Source organism: Galleria mellonella, unplaced genomic scaffold (genome assembly GCF_026898425.1).
Source record: "Galleria mellonella isolate WM207_F2 unplaced genomic scaffold, CSIRO_AGI_GalMel_v1 utg270, whole genome shotgun sequence".
Classification (NCBI taxonomy): Eukaryota; Metazoa; Arthropoda; class Insecta; order Lepidoptera; family Pyralidae; genus Galleria; species Galleria mellonella.
Window position 1 is genome coordinate 4,377,654 of NW_026442062.1, and position 21,321 is coordinate 4,398,974.

General features: G+C 31.2%; 1 protein-coding gene and 1 long non-coding RNA gene across 2 annotated transcripts; one reads left to right on the forward strand and one right to left on the reverse strand.

Moving 5' to 3' along the window:
• Positions 1 to 1,670: 1,670 nt before the first annotated feature.
• Positions 1,671 to 16,200, forward strand: LOC113514405 (odorant receptor 4-like). The gene is made up of 12 exons (XM_026898489.3): positions 1,671 to 1,798; positions 2,405 to 2,511; positions 4,772 to 4,929; positions 7,244 to 7,396; positions 8,907 to 9,086; positions 9,393 to 9,545; positions 10,738 to 10,867; positions 12,641 to 12,737; positions 13,171 to 13,272; positions 14,772 to 14,860; positions 15,233 to 15,299; positions 16,003 to 16,200. The coding sequence occupies exons 1-12, from the start codon at positions 1,742 to 1,744 to the stop codon at positions 16,057 to 16,059; spliced, it is 1,350 nt and encodes a 449-aa protein (XP_026754290.3). The 5' UTR covers positions 1,671 to 1,741; the 3' UTR covers positions 16,060 to 16,200.
• Positions 16,201 to 18,425: 2,225 nt separating this feature from the next.
• On the reverse strand, positions 18,426 to 20,864 carry LOC128200778 (uncharacterized). The gene is made up of 3 exons (XR_008252871.1): positions 20,463 to 20,864; positions 19,130 to 19,327; positions 18,426 to 18,693 (listed from the first exon to the last, which is right to left on the reverse strand). It is a non-coding gene; the product is annotated as an uncharacterized LOC128200778 (long non-coding RNA).
• Positions 20,865 to 21,321: the final 457 nt, after the last annotated feature.

Consider the following 21,321-nt stretch of genomic DNA (forward strand, 5'->3'; position numbering starts at 1 on the left):
TGTAACAAACAAATAATCAATATTTCACATTTACATTGTTATATAGTCAGAATTTATTTATTACTAGCTGTAACCCGTGGCTTTTCCCGCATAAATTAGTATTATAAAGTACCCGTTGTACTTACCAAATTTCAATCAAATCCGGTCTGCAATTTATTAAGTAATTTTATAGTAAATTTCTAAACATTTGAACATCTTTACAAACCGTCACATTTATAATATTAGTAGTCAGTAGACTCCATTACATACTACTACTACATTAATAATACTATAAATATTAATTATCTGTTCCTTACAGTTTGATTTTCATAGATTAACTGCTGAGAGGATTATTTCTTTCATTAAAATCTACTAATTCTTACGAATCCTTTGTCACATTTTCAATTTCATTCGTTCATGTTACTGGCTCTACACGTGTAGCTCTACGAGAGCGAACGAGCAGTGGATAGTTAAATGCTGATATGATGATGATAATATAAATGTATACATATACGTATGTACTTGATTGTTGACCGCGTGACGGTAAACAGCATACCTACCTACAGAATTGTACAGTAGGACACCATTAATGTTGACCGAAGTGTGTCAAGTCATTACGTTTATTGCACCATTCTACACGATTTCACACATAAAAATACTTACGTAGATTTGTTATAATGATGTTACAGATTTTAAGTAAATAATATTACCCGTGCGAAGTCGAACCGAGTCGCTAGGACAAAATAAAGTACATCTATGGAATTGTAAACAAGTTATTTTTTATTATTAATACCTTTCACTCATAAACTTGAAAAGCAAAACTTCGTAACTTCAACTTCTATTTAGCAAATAAGCCTACAGATACTACATTTTATTTTATAAGTGAATAATTTATAGAGAACACTAATAGTAGCCATGGTTTCACTTGCTTACTTATTGTATCCTGCAACTTTTATGCTTCAATCCAAAATGAAGATAAAATTAATATATAGATAGACCATATGCCCATTAAAATATCAGCCGTTACGTAATATTACAGAAGGATATAAAATAAGTATGAAAGAATACAATTGACTAAATGAATAGTCGAAATTGATAGACTTAAAAACGAAATTTATCTGAGGGTTGTCTTATGTATTATTTACATGGTAATTAAATTGTACACCGAACACTTTATACAGAAACTGTGTGATCTATGGCTGTCACAGCCACATAAACAAATGACGTCTGTACATGTGTAAATATGTAAGTATAAAACGCTAAACGTTCTTTTTTTGAACGATCATATTTTAGCCACGTTTGTGAGAGAAGGAAGGAAAGGGGTCACCTCGACAATGGGACAGGGAATGTTCATACTATATGCTATTAATACTGCTATTACAGTGTGATACTATGATACAATGTGAGTAATAAGAAGAGTAGATTTTTTTAAATATTGCATTGAATCGGTTAGAAAATATCATGACCGTTATATCATAATAAGGGAATTATAAAAACCTGAGCCTGCCATATTTGACAGATAGACGCGTTATATTAGTATGTAAATTTTTCGGAATTCTTAAAATTAAGAGTCTCCCTTGTTTTATAAAAATCGGTAAAACGTTGAAAAGTACTCAAAAAGTTGAACAACAAGAAAAATAAAGTTCGAAAACAACATAAAAATTTCACAGATTGCGTATGACAATTCACACGGTCGGCGTAAAGGAACTTTATAAAAGGACCACAACAATTGAATCATTAGAGTTAGAACTTTCTACTAAACATGGCAGGATGGAAAACCTATTTTAAGAAGGGCAATCGCAACTCTAACAAGAAAGAAGTGAGTAGAAAATTTATTCTAACAAGCATTTTATTTAAAAACTAACTTTTTGCATACTATTTTATAGCGTGAATTTCAGAAGTAGGAAATCCAATTCAATAGACCACTCCTGTTAAAACGTACATCATTTTTTAAATTAGATCTTCGATAACACAGCTGTGAAAACTACATTCAATTCAAGGAATAGTAACGCATGAAGGGTGTCATGAGCGAAACAGTATATTCTGTTATGTCCATGATATCGTTCATGTCTATGGGCGACCGTTACCACGTTCCATCATGCGGGCCACAGTGTAACATACCATCAGGTCTCGTGAATGACGAATAGCAGCTAAGTACTAGAAACATTGGAGACCAGAACATGGCACCCTCCCACGTGAAACTGATTAACAATAACATGAAACGAAACCCATTATAGTTAATAGTACAAGTACATATTAATTTTAAAAATGATAAGCATATATTCTTGTTTCATGTGTAAAACAATTTAAACTACCTACGTAAAACTAAAAGGGACATTTGACGATACAAAATATTTACAGCACATAAAAGTTGGAATACTAAATTTTTAGTACGGTTTTATTTATTTTTCTACTTTTATTGCAGGTCTTTTATTATAATGTGGAGGATTATGACCTCACCTATCTTGTACCAAAACGTATACTTGCGATAGTCTCGCTGCGTTTCATGAAAGAAGACTCTAAATTTAAAAGGTAAATAATAAAAGGTTAGATCAAGGGTTCAAACTGAAATGTTTTATTTTATTATTTAATTAGTATATACCCCTCTACGCGATCGAAGTTGTGACTATGACCGCGACGATAAAAAGTAGTCTTATTATTTTCATATTATTATTTCTCCAACTTAAATAAGTATTACGTTGAAACCATCACATATATTTTCATTACAATTATTTCAGTCGATAAGACGTTTATAACGAACAAATAAACTCACTTTACCATGTATAATTTTCATAAGGATTACAGTTTATACAGGAAAATCTGCCCATATTTTAGAATAGTTCATCAGATATATAATAATCAAATCGATATACAGATTATTAGTCATAATAGCATCATTTTCCAAGCGATAACAGTCACATATCAAAAGTATGTCTTTATTAACTTAATGGTTTTCAGACGCATAAACACCCTAGACTGTTTCACGATAGGATATAATCTCGGAATCTATTGTTATGAAATAGAGGTCACCATAATCATTAAAAGTAAATATCTACTGCACCTTTTACTGCGTGTTATTCAAGGCTTTCCCTGCTGAGAATAAATGAGGAGGGAACATAGATAAAAACAGTGCTGGAAACGATAAAAAAGCAGAACATTCATTACTTTCATTAATATATAAAAAAAAAATTATAAGTAAAGTAGCAATCGATGTCTGTATATGTGCGTGTGCATTTGCGAGTGCCTGTGTGTGGCTGTGTGTGCGAGTGCGTGCGTGTGAGTGTGTATGTGTGTGTGAGAGAGAGAGAAAGAAATGTTGCTACTACTGCTTCACTACAATCACTCGGTTTTTATGGCTTTACTCCAGAAATAGTCCAAATTAACGGTAACACTAGTAGCAGTCTGCAATGACAATCCTGTTTTTCCAGTAGTTAGATATTAACTCATGATCTATTCATACAAATCATATACAAATCAAATTGCGAGTGATATTGCATTCTGCTACGTCAATAATTTACTATCGACCACATGATTTATGCTGTCCGCACTTTCGTATGCATAATTTAAGTTAGTATACAAATGGATTAGAGAAGGAATAAATAATAGTTTAAGAATTTTATTAGGCGTGTTAGTTGTATCAGTAAAATTTTAACATGAAGAAACCTGTAAATTCTGTTTAATAAACATTGCTACAATGTTTGAAGTAATAGTACAAAAATGTTAACAATCGCCTAATTTTAATGCTTTAAAATATATGTTCATGCCTATAGGCGACGATTTTCATCAGGTAGGCCGCTAGCATGTTTGCATAAAAAAAAAATATTTTGAAAAATAAAACCGGGAACGCGAAAATTTTGCTGAATATAAATGAGAAAACATACTTCTTGAGTTTATCGATTGACAATATTATTGAGTATAAAATACTCATTACTTTTCATGTATTGTAATTTATATCTGTGTACGTTCTTTAATAACAGGCAATAAAGTTAACAAGCACAGTCGAAACATCTATTATAGCAGAGTTATTAACCTTTTCAGTCATTACATAGAAAATTATCTTTCCAGATAGATTTAGGCCTAATTTGGAAACTTGCCTTAGCACTTCTAAAAACGTTTGCTTGAGCACCTCTGCCCATTCGTGTTTCTACCGTGAAGCAGTTGTTTGCATGGCAGTTTAAAGGGTGGGATATGGCATTAAATTTACAGGGTACAGAGGAATAACACCTGAATCCTCAGCAATGGCAACTATGATGAATATCACTATATCACACAACTGCGATGAAAATGAATATGATATAGTTTCTGATCACTCTAAAAAACAAAAAGTATGATAAATAAAAATAATGATAAAGAGCATATTCCTTTTTAAAAGACCGGTAGCACACCTGCAATGCCTTTGGTGTTGTGGGTGATCATGGGCGGCGGTAATCACTTACTCTCAGATGAACTGCATGCTTGTTTCCCCCTGTGTTGTAAAAAAAAATACACTTGGCACAGACCGTGTCCGTGGACAGATGCAATATAATTCATCAGAAACCTGTGTTTTACAAAGACATGTTGTTTTATGTCGAGTTATCTTTGTGGCCAGTTATTAAATTGCCTAATACACTAATACACTGGACCCGGAAACACATCCTTTAACAGCAAACCCTCAATTAGTACTAAAATTTAAAACTTGCCAGATTGGATAAATGAATTTTACAGTGATTGTTTTTTTAAGAACTAGACTTTCTACTACTTCTGATAATATAATGTAAAAATCTAAAAAAACTAATATAGTTCTTTTCTTTAGGTTATGCTGGAATACCTTCTATTGGTTCTCGTTTGGAAATCTTCTGATAGCAGCGGCTCAACAGTTCATCAACATAGTAATAATGGCAAGAAATTCCACCCTAGGAGAGTCTATGGATATATTGAGGTCATTGCCATGCGCGGCATATGCATATTTAGGTCAGTTTTATTTATATACTTCATCATCATTATCTTAGCCATTATATGTCCACTGTTGAACATAGGCCTCCCCAAAAATTGTTATAAGGAACGGTCCTGAACTACCTGCATCCACTGACTCCCTGCAATGGATTAGAGGTCATTACTCTATCTAGTGGGGGTCGTCCTACAACACTGCGTTTGCCCATACGGAGCCGCCACTCAAGAACCTTTCTTTACCATCGTTGTCGGTTCTTCGAGCTATGTGACTAGCTCACTTCGTATATATATATATATATATATATATATATATAGATAGATACTCTTTATTGTTTCCTCCAAAAGATTACAATAGTAAACTTATATATAAATATAAATAATTACAAGAAATAATCACAATGAGAAAACAATGGGCGACCTTACTAAAACACTTTGGATGGTAATTATAAACCCGATGAAAAATTTTGTTAGTTCTAAATATGGGAGATGTGATACATATAATAATATAAATAACACTCATTATTATATCTACATACTCATATACATATATATATATATACATACACACATATACACATATACATATATACACATATATTAGTACACACTAAAATTTAAAACTTGCTACACAAATGGATAAAAATATATGAATTTTACATTGATTGACATATAAACACATTAAGAAGATTTTCAAATTAGTTCTTCAGTTTTGAACTAGACATTTTATATTTTCTACTACCTCTTGATAATATAAAAATTGAAAAAATCTAAAAAACTAATATAGTATGCAAGAATTTCCTTCAGATTTGAGGGGAAGAAGAGTTATTGTGCAGTGAAAGAATATGAGTATTGGAATACCTTCTATTGGTGATCATATTTTCGTTTGTTTGAAATCTTCTGATAGATAACAAGTATCGGCATAATCAAGAATTGGAAGTAAAAGTTCATCAACATAGTAATAATGAGCATACAAGAAATTCTGACAGATTCTAGGAGAGTCTATGGATATATTGATGCATTGCCACCAAAATTTATGCGCGTGTTGAATATGCATACTTAGGTCAGATTTATTTTTATTTATATATTTAAGATCCTTCATCATCATTATCTTAGCCATTATTTGTAAATGTGCCAGTCAATAAGAATTGAACACCTTGCGGAACGCCAGCAAACGTATCGCACCAAGATGAAAAACTGTTATAAGGTCCAAACAAGTAGTCACGAATCCCGGAGATACGTTAAGAGACTTCTAGCAGGATATCAAAGTCAACGGTATTGAACGCATTGCTAAAATCTAGGAGCGTGAGAATGGATCCATACCCGATCGAATATCATCAGTAATCTTGACTATCTAGTGGGGTCGTAGCCAGACTGATAAGGGTTCAATAGGTTGTTTTCAGTAAAAAATTTTGTCAATTGAGTTTGCGTTCCACTTTAGAAAGGAATGGTAGGATTGAGATAGGTCGCAAATCACAGAAAGAATGAGGATTGTTCTTTTTTGGAATGGGGATAACTTCTTTCTTTCCCGGTTTAGGATAAAGTATTATAGACAATATTTCATCAAGAATCGGAATGATCATCTTACGACTGATGATCGCTACTGCATCAGACGTTATAGAAATAATGCTCTTCTTAACGTCACACTCTGTAAATTGATTAAAAACAAATGGTGAATAGTCTGGAGTTGGAAGCGAGGAAAGATCTATATATATATATATATATATATATATATATATATATATATATATATATATATATATATATATATATATATATATATATATATATATATATATATATATATATATATATATGATTGATTGCATCATCGTATAATTGAGTAATCAATTTGTTAAATAATAATTTTGCCTCTCTAACAGGTGTTTAATCATTGCGAATAAACGATAAAATTTGCGAATAATAATATTTTTATAGATAAATCAAATCATATAATAATGATTGGAAACATAACATTTTGTGGGGATATTATAATTAAATGGAAGGTGTAGCATTGTATATATATACAAAGTGAGCTAGTCACATAGCTCGAAGAACCGACAACGATGGTATATATATATGTATATATATATATATTTGATTGGTTTCATAATAATTTTGATTTAATTTCGAATTATAATATTTTTAGAACATGTAATAATGATTGGAAACCATTTGTTATTTGATTATGGACTCAAAAGTCTCCGGACGAGTTATTAAAATTAATAAAGCAAAATATATGTGAGGGAATAAAGACCTATGTAACTCAATTTATTCCGCCTATTTACTAGAAACTTAGTGTGAAAATAGATAGTTATATATATTTTTATTTATACAGCAATGGCAAAATCTTTCTATTACGTGGCGAAACAAGACCTATACAAGAATCTAGTGACGGAACTGAGAGAAATGTGGCCCAAAGGTTTTGTCAGTAAAGAAGAACATGATATCATAAATCGTGCCAAAAAGCAACTCATGTTTGTTACACAAGGTATCTTTTACATTTCTTTTGTTAACCTAATTAAACTAAAATTCAGAATTTAATGTTCATAAAATTGTTTATAAGTTGCAAAAAGAAATAGAAATGAAAATCTTGCTATATTGTACGTAATTAATATGAAGGTTTATAAAACATATAGGATGTTTGTTATACGCTTGATAGCGGGCAGATTTACTTCAAGTATAATGTGTAGGCACCCGTGTAGTCTCGGTATAGAATAGGCCCGTGGGTGTCGTAAGAGGCGAGTAAGGAAGGGCGGGGAATGTACAACAGTGGGCACTCTTTAAACATTTCCAAAGCCTAACTGCGGTTGTCAATCCGGCAATCAAGCGTGGCAACTATTGCCAAAACTCGCAACGGGGAGGCTTATGTTCAGCAGTGGATACTTAAGGGCTGATATGATAATGATGATAAAGTATGAGTATACCAAAGTCTAGACTAATAAATAGGATAATCTCTACCCTAACTTACGTAGACCATGCTCTAAAATACAATTACTTTATACTTATTATTTACATGTAAAAAATAAAAATTATCTTCATACTACCTAGTTTTTTGCCCGCTACTTCGCATGAATTTTAGAAGTAAGTAAACCAATGGAATATCCCACTTCTGCATGGCGTGGCCAGACAAAACATATACTAGATTTTACGTTAGACCTTCAGGAACATAACAGTGGAAAAACCACTTTCAATTCGGTAGTTTTTAAGTGATGGTGGAACAAACATTCAGAAAGGCAAAATTGCTAAAAATTATTTTTTTCCTATTTCTATTGCTCTTATTAAGAGACTTCATATATTTTTTTCTTAAATATCCCCCTTGTATAGATAATAGTCTAGTTGCAATTTTATTATGTTAATAAAATTTCGATTACATTATTACATGTACATGGAGTACAAAGTTTTTACCATTTACAAATACATACAATCTTCGGTGGTTTCGATTGGACATCTTTTAAGATTATGATTATCCTTGTATTTGTAACCCTATCAGGTTACTTCACTTGGTCCTTCGTAAAACTATCACGATTACTGGTGATTATGATCACAATTTGCCAACTAACCAAATTCTATCCTACTGGTTTTTTACTAACATCAACTAATAGTTGTTGTATCAGCCGTTAACTGCCCATTGCTGAACATAGCCCAGTCATAAGAGGAAGTTATGCCAGTAGTTACCATGCTTGGCAAGCGGGTTGGCAACCGCAATTTAGCTTTTAGTGACGTTTTACGACACTCACGGGAAAGGAAGGGGTAGCCTGTTCTATCTCGGAACCTACACGGTTAATATCTATCGGCTATCAACTAATATAGTAAACCTCAAAAAATGTGCCTCTTAAAAGCGAAGATCTTAAAAATTTATAATAAAGTGTATCATGATAAATAAAAGAATGATACGATATGTTCATAATTTAGTACAATTATTATAATTGTAATTTATTTTTATTATTGTGTCACCTTTAGATTTATTATTATTATTTGATATTGTCAACACTTCGCAGCTTATTATTGGTGCAACATTTCTCTCATGATTATATTTATGGTACCGCCTTTGTATATGGCAGTAAAGCGCCTCGCAGGATACGAAGCTCCTTGGATGATGCCCTTTTTTTTCTGGTATCCTTTCGACCCCTTTCAACCAATAATATATGAAGTCGCTTTGTGTTTGCAAACCTGGCTTGGTAAGTAGAAAATTTTAATAAAATAAATATGGTCACTAATAATACGTATATATGCAGATAAAAGCTGAAAATAATAGCTTAAAATGATAAAGATTTTTTTTATTAAATAAATTTTATGTAGCGAACGAACTATATAGAGAAAAGTTTTAAATTAGGATTTAATTTATATGTTTTTTTACGTATGCCATAGTAAGTTAAAATTAAAGCAAGAGGTTTGTTGAAGAAACTCATACTCTTCTATTATCTATTTGCTAATCAACTCTATCATAAAAACTTTGTATACCATCTATGTTCTTAAATTTTCAGGAACCACCGTTGTACTGTCAATTGTGAGTGGGGACACGCTATTCTGCATATTTCTAAGTCATATTACCACTCAGTTCGATCTATTGTCCCTTAGAATCAGGAAACTTTTTTACGTGCCTATAGATGATCAACTTAAAAGAACTTATCCTTTAGGTAAAGCTTTTTCTTTAGAGGACAACGTATCACATTTTACGTTTCAATAATTCAACCTACACAAGGCAGTAGTGCGCATGTTGTTTTGCGTAAATAAGATTCCGGGCTCGATACCTCGTCAGGATTAATACCAGCTGCTGGGGGGAAAGGGATTGTTAGCAATGGAGTTTGAGCCCCATTGCTAGCAATATGCCCTATTAGGTCGACCTCCACGTGGTTCCCCCTGGAAACCATCGTGAACAATTCTTATTGAATTCGTCACGATGGGCTAACTGACCTGCTTCATCCTCGCCTATCATCCTTCACTGGTGCCTCGCCGGTGTATACCAATAGCGCGGGTGGGGTTACTATTCCATTATCACCCATTAAAAAAAAATACCAGCTGCTGAATTTCAACATCACACAACCCGCCACCATCTAATGTTTCATCCCTACCATCCGGATGAACAGCAATCCTCTATCGATATCTTTGTTAATTCTGATTCAACTCGTTGATTTTTTCTGTAATCGTAAAGGTTTATAGTTTAATTTATTTTATATAATTATATGTTTTATTCACATAAAATAATTAAAAAAATATTATTCTATAATGATTTTGTGAATACTGAAGTAGTTATTTTTTCATAACACATTTTTTTTATTAAAACGAACTAGTAATCTCGTTCTTCTTTTTCAGTATCTTTCATAATGCCACGAAATAAATAAATGCAAACAAAAATCAAAATCGATTCAAAACAGACGAAGATATCGAACCTACATAAAAAAAATGATGTCCTTGTTTTTTTAAAGTCCTTTCAAATTGAATTGTCATTCCAAATTGCATATTAATAGATTAAATAAAAAATAAATATTAATACTACAATTAACATACATACATATATATATATATATATATATATATATATATATATATAATACACTACTGAAACTCCTGATTTTATTTCAATTCTGAAAGATTTTACAATGGAATATTCAACTTCAACCATTTAATTGGATTTATTAACCTTCATATTTAATAAAACAATATAGAGGCTCTCATTGAAATCCTACCTGTCGCAAGCCAGATATAAATTATTCCAAACTACGACCTATCATTAAATAAGTTACTTAATTTCATAATTACTTGCTACACCTTCTATTGTTGAACTTGGATTGTTGATATATTTTCTATTGATTTAATAATAAATTCCAGGTGTATATAGTCTAGAGTATTTCAATCGAAATGATAAGCAAACAATGAAGAGCTACGATGACAAGGAGTGGGAGGTCATATACCAGAAAGAGATTCTAGAAATTATACAAAGACACCTAGCTTTGATCAGGTAAGCACTATACATATAATACTGTTGTTACTGTATGTTTTAATTCTATAAAGAATATATATATATATATATATATATATATATATATATATATATATACTATATAAGAAAGTGCATTTATGCCCTTTCTGCAACTGTACCTTCACTCGTTGAAGACACTCGTGCCTTCATAGATACTCATATACATTTATTATTAGCCATTAGCCATGCAGGGTGGTAAAACGTGTTTCTAAAAGTAGAGAGATACCCATAAAGTGATGTGTTTGAAAGAATGACATGAAAGGGAGTAAATACTGATATAACTGCAAATAAAAATTAGTCGAAGAGAAAAATATACTACATCGACTACAAGTAGATATGTGAAAATGACAGGAAGTCATTAATGATGATCCTTATCATTATAAGATTGTTATTCCTTCTGACTTATTTCGCATTTCTTATAATAAATATCTTTTATTATTGTTTATTGTTGACATTGAAACAAATCGGTTACTAAACCTTTATTTCGATTTATTCCTATATAGTTGCTAATTAGTCTCTGTTTTGATATTTACAATTCGCTAGAAATCGCGGTCAGACTAAGTTACTTTCAATTTACGCTTTGCTTTACTTTACTTGAATGAGGTTGAAAATCAACCTCATCCAAGTTTTCCACTTAATCGTGATGAAACAGGAAGCAACATTTCATTAATTAGGTTAACCAAACTGTTGACGGAGGCCACAAAGGACCAAAAGCGTAGTGAGCGATTCAAGAGAGAGGGCGCAGAAAAGGAAACCTGTTAAAATACATGTTACAAAAACATTTGGAAGCGTTTATACCAAACTTTACCGAAGTGTGATTGATTACTTAAAATGTGTGAATTAAAATGTTCGTCAAACAATAAGACTCTTATTGAGTTATCACTGAAAATGTGAATTTTTAGTAACAAAAAATGCATTTACAAATTTCAGAAGATATATTTATGTGCAAGTTATTTTATGATTATTTCATTATTTATTCATTATATTTACCAACTAAGGGAGCTTGATAGTTTCCCAATTCGCTGTTTTAGTAATCACAATATCTGCAACATAATAAAATTTATTTATTTCTAAATAATTTATTGTCATTCTGCGAAACTCAATAAGTTTACAATTCAATATATCCAAGCCCGGATACCGACTTATGATACTGTTAAGCAGAATCAACACAAGTGGAAGAGGAGGAGGAGTTTTGCTAGCTTTATTTGACATACTTACTGAATATTAAAAATTATCCACTTGTTTTCGAAAATTGACAGATAATCCCGACGTTGCCATGTTTTGATAAACTTCAATATAAATGTTCTTGACAGTATAAAAATAATTGCGTGGGAATATGTGAAAGGAATTAATATTCGAATAATTTTACTCAAAAATACTATTTGCTCTATTATGTTTTTATCCATATTACAAAAATTCAAAAGTTAAAATTTTTAACCTATGCGTTTATACTTTATATACTTAATAAATATTCCACATTGACAATATTAAGGCATTTTAAGTATCATTCTTATATAGGTAATATAATCATCACAATGTGCGTGATTAATATGTAATTTTAACTGTGAAAGAACTCTAAGTGATTCAAATACGTTATCTTGATAACGTATAATGGAAATTTATTTCCGCTATTGTCAGCAAATCTCAAAATAATCAGTTTTGTTGATCTAAATATAACCAATGTTAACAATTTCAACAACATAATACGAGTAGGTACGTACCTAATTGTGATCGTAAATTGTTTTGCTGCAGGTTAGCAGGCGACGTGGAAAGTTTGAATGGATTTCAACTATTGGTGAATTTCTTCAATAGTTCCATTCTACTGTGTTTCTGTGGTTTTTGTTGTGTGGTTTGTATTTCTATATAATATTACAGTATTCTATTAGCGAAGTTAAACAATTTTCCCAAATAACATGTCTAATTGTGTAAATATAATGCTAATTAGTTTAATGTATTGACTATACAATTAATATACATACTATTATATTACTAAGTATATTATATAACTAAGTATATTATATAACAAAGTAGTATCACCATCATCATCATCATCATCATCATGTCAGCCGTTAACTGTCCACTGCTGAACGTAGGCCTCCCCCTATTTTTTGGTTTTGCCAGTAGTTGCCATACTTAGCAGGCAGGTTGACAACCGCGGTTAGGCTTTGGTGATGTTAAAAAAAGGACGCTACTACCCATTCCTCGACTATTAAGTTCCCCTAGTCGCTTTTTACGATAAATTAACCAGTATAATTAATGTTAATGTATTTTTAAATTTACAGATAATTGAAAAAGTTACGGAAATTTTATATAAAATATTTCTGAGTGCTATTTTGCTGCAAACTTGGCTATTGTGTTGGTACGGACATAGACTCCTGGAATCCGTAAGTATTTAAAATCGATATTTACGAATATATTACGAATATACAGATTCATAACTAGTTTTTGCCCGGGACTTCGTCGGCGTGACCACGATATATTATGTTGATTGACTGGTAGAAAAGACAAGATAGTTATCCTTATCCATCTCAAATACTGTCGTACTAAATTTCATGTAATTTGGCTGAGTCGTTAAAGTACTTATAAATAACAAATAAATAAACAAACTCATTTTCACATTTGTAATAATAAGTAACAGTAGTACCTTTTGTACCAGACATTTCTTTGTAATGTGGTCAATAAAGAATAAATAAATAAATAAATGGGTAAATCATCCTGGAAAGCATCGTGATCAATTCCTGGTGAATTCTTCTTCACGATGATGATCACCTAACTTCTACGGGTGGGTAATATATAGCAGTATCTATATATTGTAGTTACAATGTCTATACATACATTTGCCCAATATTATTAATATTATAAATGCGAAAGTTTATAACGATAGATGTTTGTCACTCTTTTACGCAAAAACTATTGAACTAATTTGAATGGAATTTCGTACACGAATAGGTTATATGTTAATTTAGCATGTAGAATACTTTATGTACTAACTGAATCACGTAACGATATATTAACTGTCGATTATTTGATATATAATATCGAAAAGAAAAACTCGCTCGTAATGAGTATAGATATCGGACTGGTATGGGCATATCGCGATATATAATATTGCATAGAGTGGTCATCAATGACCAAAAGAACTAAATATACGTATAGATATCAGATATTACCCATCTCTACTAACTTCATTCTCGCCTATCACTCATACCATACCAGTGTATACCAATAGAGTAAATGGGGCTGCCTCTCCATTCTCATCTCTTAAAAATAAAAAATATTAGCATAAGTATATCATCTATAACCTATCTCCATAGATTATATAGATATATCTATATAATCATCAAGCCTCATAAACGGATCAGCTTTTAGTCAGCTATCTGTCAAATTAGATGACTCATTTTTTTATTAGTGTTCTATACACTTACACACACAATGTATGTTGACGTATTTGTATTTAATTATTTAATAAAATAAAATGAGTACATACTCATTTATTTTATCATAAATACGCATTAAAAAGATGCAAAAATTATAATACAAAATAAATATAGAAATTATAAAGAAAATATACTCAATTTATAATGTAAAATTGTATGAAAAAGTTGACTCGCTTTTGTATGAAGACGCTCTATCTATATATTCTAAGCCTATATCTTTTACCTACCTATTTTATTGATTGAGTGCATCGATCTCTGTTGGTTTAGTACTTCTGCTTTTAGAACTTTAAAGCTGCAAATTCCAATCTGGCGATTTGAACACTAGAAATTTATTTTATTAAGTGTTCGTAATAGTCCAAATAAGATTTTGAGAGAAAAATAAAAAGTGTCGAAATATATAATCGAGTGTTTTTCGGCTGTTCTGATTTATTTTATTTATGTTTTAGAGTATTGGCGTATCGCATGCTCTTTACTGCAGCGGATGGTATACCACATCCAATAGAATCCGAAAAGTTATTCTAATAATGTTACGCAGGTTGGTATCATTTACTTTTATATAAGTTATATATATATATATATATATATATATATATATATATATATATATATATATATATATATATATATATATATATATATATATATATATATATATATTAATAAAAAATATCGTATTTCAAATATGAATTTATTTATTAGTAAATTAATATTTATAGTAATTCATCTTACTAAATTACCAAATGTGTAATCATATGTAAGTAGATATACCTAATTATTCACATTGTTAATTAATTTTGAGTAACACTTATTAAAATTCACTATATATACAAATGTACATTTAAAGCATAGTTTATTTTCTAAAGGCCAAAAAATAAAAAGGTAATTGTATAACTTTAATATTTTTCAGATCCCAAAAAGCGGTTTGTGTGACTACATACGGATTCTCTGTCATTTCTTTAGCAAGTTATACCATGGCAAGTATTTATATCACTATATTATTCTATTGCTAATAGTACAACTATATAAGCATCATCTATAAGTTGTCTACTTGGGCACTTTTGTCCCATTCGTATTTCAGCAACTAAGCATCTTTATCTTTTTTTTTGTGGGTGAGAATAAAATGGTAACCCCGCCTGCGCTATCAGTATACGCTAGCGTTTGAATTCTTCATGATTGGCTAACTGACCTGCTTCATCCTCACCTATCATTCTTCACTGGTGCCCCGCCAGTGTACACCAATAGCGCGAGTGGGGTTACCATTCCATTATCACCCATAAAAAAAGTATACGGTGGCGAGGCATCAATGAGGGTTGATAGGTAACGATGAAAGCAGGTCAGTTAGCCCATCGTGATAAAATATATTAGATGACACCACGATAGTTTCCAAGGAAAACTGCATGGAAGTCGACCTGATATAGTGTATTGCTAACAATGGGGCACTTAGACCCCATTACTAAAAATTCCCTTCCCCCGCATCTTTACCTTGTTTGTATGACTTTGTTCGGATTACGATAATGAAATTACAGAATACAGAAACATATGAAGTACACTGTTCATTTATACAGGCGACTGTTACCACTTTCCATCAGATGAACCGCATTTTCGATTGCTTCTGTGTTATAAAAAAAAGATAGACGAAAGCTTGTTTTAAAAAGCGACATTATTATTTTGTTACAGATCATAAAAACTGCATGGTCCTACTTCACTTTGCTACTTAATATTTATAAGAAATAATGTGTATACCTAAGTATTATATTAAAGAATTTTATGTATTTGAAGCTCTAAAAATTTTTATCTAAAATTCTTTATTGTTGCTGCACAACTGTACTTCTTATATAGGGGTGCATTATACTTACTAAAGATGTATAAGTTTGCCCACGTTACATTAGATATTAAAATACATCCAATAAATGTTTCTAATCATTGCACAAAAGCTTTTTTTCATTTTATTTTTATACCATGAGTCTAATAATGATAAATGTTTATTACATATTTTAAGGATTTATAAACATGCAGTTTAAATACTATAATACTTATTTGGATATTCACTTTTGACTTTCACGTTGCATGTTTTTTAGTTTATAAGAAAAGAGAACAAGGCTACTATTCCACTATTACTACGTCTACTCCTGACCACAATCGGAGTATCTGATCGAAGCATAGAGATAATTTTAACAAATTATTTACTATAAAAATTTATAGTAAAAAATTTCTCTGAATTACCTATATATTATAGTTTATTATAAACTTAATTGCATAGTTTGAAAACAAATTATTAGATAATATCTAATTAGGCGTGAATTTACTGGGTACAGAGGAATAACATCTGAGTCCTCAAGTATGGCAACGCATGGGGGGGGGGGGGGGGGGTATCAAGGGCGAAACAGTATACTCTGTTATGTCCATGGTATTGCTCATGTCTATAGGCAACGGTTACCACTTTCCATCAGGTGGGCCGTCAGCTTGTTTGCCATTCTAAGTTGTATAAAAAAAAAGTATCAATTTACGTTACTACTACTAGGTTTACATCGATTTTGCAACTGCGCCCATAGCGGTTTCTTTCAAAAACTCGGATTATCAAAGAAAATCTAATCGGGGGTACGTTGCAAATGTTTATACAAATCACACTAGCCACTCAGTTACAGTGTGAAAACTGCATCTGTTTTCTCCTTAAAGAGCTAAATATATAAAATTTTATCAAGGTAATGGACATGTTATTATGCAGTATAACTGTTAGTGCATATTGGCTACATGTTTTACATTTATCTGTAGTTGTTCCATTATGATAAACAGAGTCTCTATGCATTTTATTGTGCCAACTACCACAGTACTAACATTATCTACACCAATATAACAAAACTATTTTTATCCGACTGTCAAAAAAGGTGCAGGCTTAAGATATATCATTGATATAGTATAACACGCCCACCAAAGTACTAATTTTTAAACTATGATATGTTTAAATACTCATTTACGTGGCTCATTGATTATGGTTGTACTAGGTAGATTTTACAATTAGTAACAATAGATAACAATTGTACAATATATCAGTTATTCGCCATGGAGTAAATGCACGGACCTAACATTTTCAAACATAAATTGCATTTGTAACCATTTACATATTATATAGGTATTTCAATCTATTGTACCTTAAATACTAGTAATTTAATAAAAGAAAGGACATTTAACCTATCTAGCTATTAAGATGTACTACGTACTATATTTATTTTTATAATAATTTTTAAAATCAAACCAGTATGCAAACCTAATCTTGTAAATTTTTTTATACTTTTAACATATGAACCTTTTTTTGGTTGAGATATTAACCTTAGATATATGGTCACGGACTTTTTTGTAAAGTTAATTATAATAAATATTTTTGCTATAGATTGTATTTCTTTATTTCAAGCAATTTAGACAGCGCACGCCATATTATAGAATTTCTGCCAACTTTAATTACATTTAGGGATTATGATTCATTATTGAAAACTTATATTTACTTAAAGACTTTTGTAGTATAAAAAAAAATACTAAAATAAAAAATAGGTAGCTTATAGCACGCAGGGATAATATACCTTTTTAACAACGAAAGAAATTTCAAAATCGGGTCAGTAATATCAAAGATTACCCCGAATATCCAAAAACACCGATTTAGCGGTTTAATCAGCTAATTTGACGTTTGGCTGATTAGATTATTTAATAAAAAAATGCAATTTTTTTATGTTGTAAGTAATTGGATTAAAATTTTCGCACATGGCAAAACGTAGTAAAAAACAATACAACATTGCGATTGCGTAAAACCAAAGATTCCGGAATAGAACTTTAAAGTTTTACCTCAGGAAATCGTATCGATTCGGAAAAATTTGGCATTTGAATAGAAATCAAAATTTGCATCTAGCAACCCTGATTTTCAAGTCGTCAGTGTGATTTTCCTTGTTCTTAGATCGTATCATTGTCACAGCTTGTAGATAAATTAATACTACAACTACTACCTTAGTACTTAATCTTAGTACCACTACATTATAGTCTCTCTAATCTATAACTATTACTGACACAGACGCGTAGACGTCATTACTTCATATGTCATTGACTGTCATTCACGGAAAAAAAAGGCGGGAAACTCGAATAAGAACAAGCGGGTTTTTTAAATTTTTTTTATTAATTTATTAAAACTATCTCTATCAATTCTTATTATTGAATAAAATATTATATTTTCACTAAATTCAGCGACAGTAATATAATTAGCATTCATGGGGAAGCGCAGTTGTAGAAAAAGGAAAAAAAAAGATGACGATTCAGGTGATGTAGACCATGAACCTTGTAATGACAAGGATATATATTCGGAAGATACTTCTACTGACTCAGAATCTGAAATTGATAAGGCCGATAAGTATAAACCTTACTACGTCACAGATTATATTAGAAGATATCCCGAGGAATCCCCTGGGACAGAATTTGTTGTCTTTGTAGAATCCTCAGATAGTCAGAAAACCATTGGATCCAGAGACTTGCTCTCACTCTCCTCCTGTTTAAAACGATTTAATAAAGGGGTAACTTATCTTAGATCTATAAATAAATTCAAAATCGGAGTATACTTTCAAAAGCCAGACTTAGCCAATGCTTTTTTAAATAATAAAACTTTTTTAAATGACTACCATTTTAAGGCCAGTATTCCTGCTTCTTCAACAGAAGTTACAGGCGTTATTAGAAATGTACCTACAAATATATCTAATAAAAAAATATATACTATGATATCGAGTTCTAAGAAAATTATTGCTATTAAAAGAATTTTAAGAAAAAATACCTTGACTCATGGATATGTGTTACAGCCAACTCTAACCGTGACAATTACTTTTGCTGCATCTGTATTACCTGAATATCTGGATATTGGAGGTTGGCGCCACAATGTCACTCCATATATACCACCAGTTAAACAATGCTACCGGTGCTTGAGGTATGGACATTTAGCTAAATTCTGTAAGAATTCTGAGCGTTGCAGCATCTGCAAAGGTGAGCATAATTATAAAACTTGTACAACTGGAATGGAAAACGCTATTTGTGTACACTGCAATGGAAATCACACAAGTGTATCACCGCAATGCCCTGTTAAACAAAAGAAAATTGCTGAAAATAGATCTAAATTCAGACCTGCTTCTTTTGGAGATATACTTAGCACTGAAATATTTCCTAAACTGGGTAACAAACCTAAAAAAAATGTAGACCTAATTTCAATTCTAAATTCTGATAACAAGAGTTTATCACTTTTAATAGAAAGCATAATCAAACTTATTTCACTACATAACACAAAGAACACATCTATTAACACTAAAAGTGTTTTGAATGTGTTATATGATACTTTTGGTAATAGACCTATTTCACAAAATTCAATCGAGACCAATTAACTATCATACAGTGGAACGCTCAGAGCCTACTGAGCAATCGACATATTTTTACACAATTTTTAAATGAACATCATATTCACATTGCTCTCATCTCAGAAACTTGGCTAAAACCACATTACAAATTAAAAATTAAAGATTATTGTATAGAACGAAATGATTGTGGTAATAACCACAATGGAGTAGCAATTATTATACATAATAGTATTAGATATAAAAAACTTCACTCTTTTTTCGACAATTCTTTGCAAACTATAGCTATTAGTATTGAAGTTAATAATTCTTGGTATTCAGTTGCCAGTATTTACTGTCCTACCAATAGTACACCTAGTTTTACTAAAGCCAAATTTAAGTTCTTTTTGGAGTCTCTTCCTAAACCCACTATCATATCTGGAGATTTAAATGCACATCATACTATGTGGGGTTGTACCTCCACTAATACAAGAGGTAAAGACATTCTTGATTGTTTAGATGAATGTAATTTGGTACTATTAAATGATAAGCAAGTTACTACTGTTGGCTCTCATATTTGGAGACCCAATGGCCTTGATTTAACTATGGTATCCCCATCCATATCATTAAAATGCGAGTGGTCGGTTCATGATGATCCGTTAGGAAGTTATCACCTGCCGACTTTTACTAAAATAAACACAAAGAACTCTTCATCAACTCCGTCAGGTGAACAACATGCTCCTATAGATGAAGTTAATAAACTTTTGTTAAATCGTATAAACCTACGTCTCGTTAATTGGGATCTTTATTCTGAAACTGTTAATCAATTACTTTTGGATTTCGAGTATGATGTCAATGAACCCTTAAACAATTACAATAGGTTCTGTAAAATTATTTTGACAGCTGTGGAACGTTCCGTTCCACGTAGGAACTTATCAAATAGCGGTGCAAATACTTCAAAGAGGCACAAACATATTGCAGTACCTTGGTGGAATAACAGGTGTGCGACAGCTGTCAATGATAGTAAAGCGGCTTACCTTAGGTTTAAACAAAATCCAACTCTCGATAATTACATAAATTTTAAAAGAGTTCAAGCTGTTAAAAAGTTAGTAATTAAGCAAGTAAGACAACAGGGGTGGCAGGAATTTTGTTCCAAATTTAATAGATTAACACCAATTTCCACTGTTTGGCAAAATATGAGAAAACTAAATTCAAAACATCGTCAAAATCATTTTAAAGATATATCATGGGTCAATGATTTTTTACGCAAATATACTCCTGATTTTGTACACTCACCTTTTGATGACAAACAGTTTAATTCTGTTAATTCATGCCCAAAATTTCTCACTGACCCATTCTCAATTGATGAAATATCCAGTGCAGTAAAATCTAGAAAAGATACAGCTAGTGGCCTTGATCGCTTAACATACAATATGTTTCGATTGCTGAATAAAATAAACCTTACTAAACTCTTACAAATTTTTAACGATTTATGGAAGGACTGTATTATCCCACCAGAATGGAAAATGGATTGTTTGATTCCAGTAATTAAACCCGGTAAAGATCCTACAAATTTCGACTCCTATAGACCTATAACATTGACGTCCTGTGCAGGCAAATTATTCGAACAATTAATTAAACAGCG

Excerpts from the sequence above, each read along its gene's own strand:
- LOC113514405 (XM_026898489.3), top strand. The coding sequence starts at position 1,742 with ATGGCAGGATGGAAAACCTATTTTAAGAAGGGCAATCGCAACTCTAAC. Across the intron at positions 9,546-10,737 it reads TAAAAGAACTTATCCTTTAG|GTGTATATAGTCTAGAGTAT; the intron begins GTAAAGCTTTTT and ends AATAAATTCCAG. Across the intron at positions 12,738-13,170 it reads TCTGTGGTTTTTGTTGTGTG|ATAATTGAAAAAGTTACGGA; the intron begins GTTTGTATTTCT and ends TTAAATTTACAG.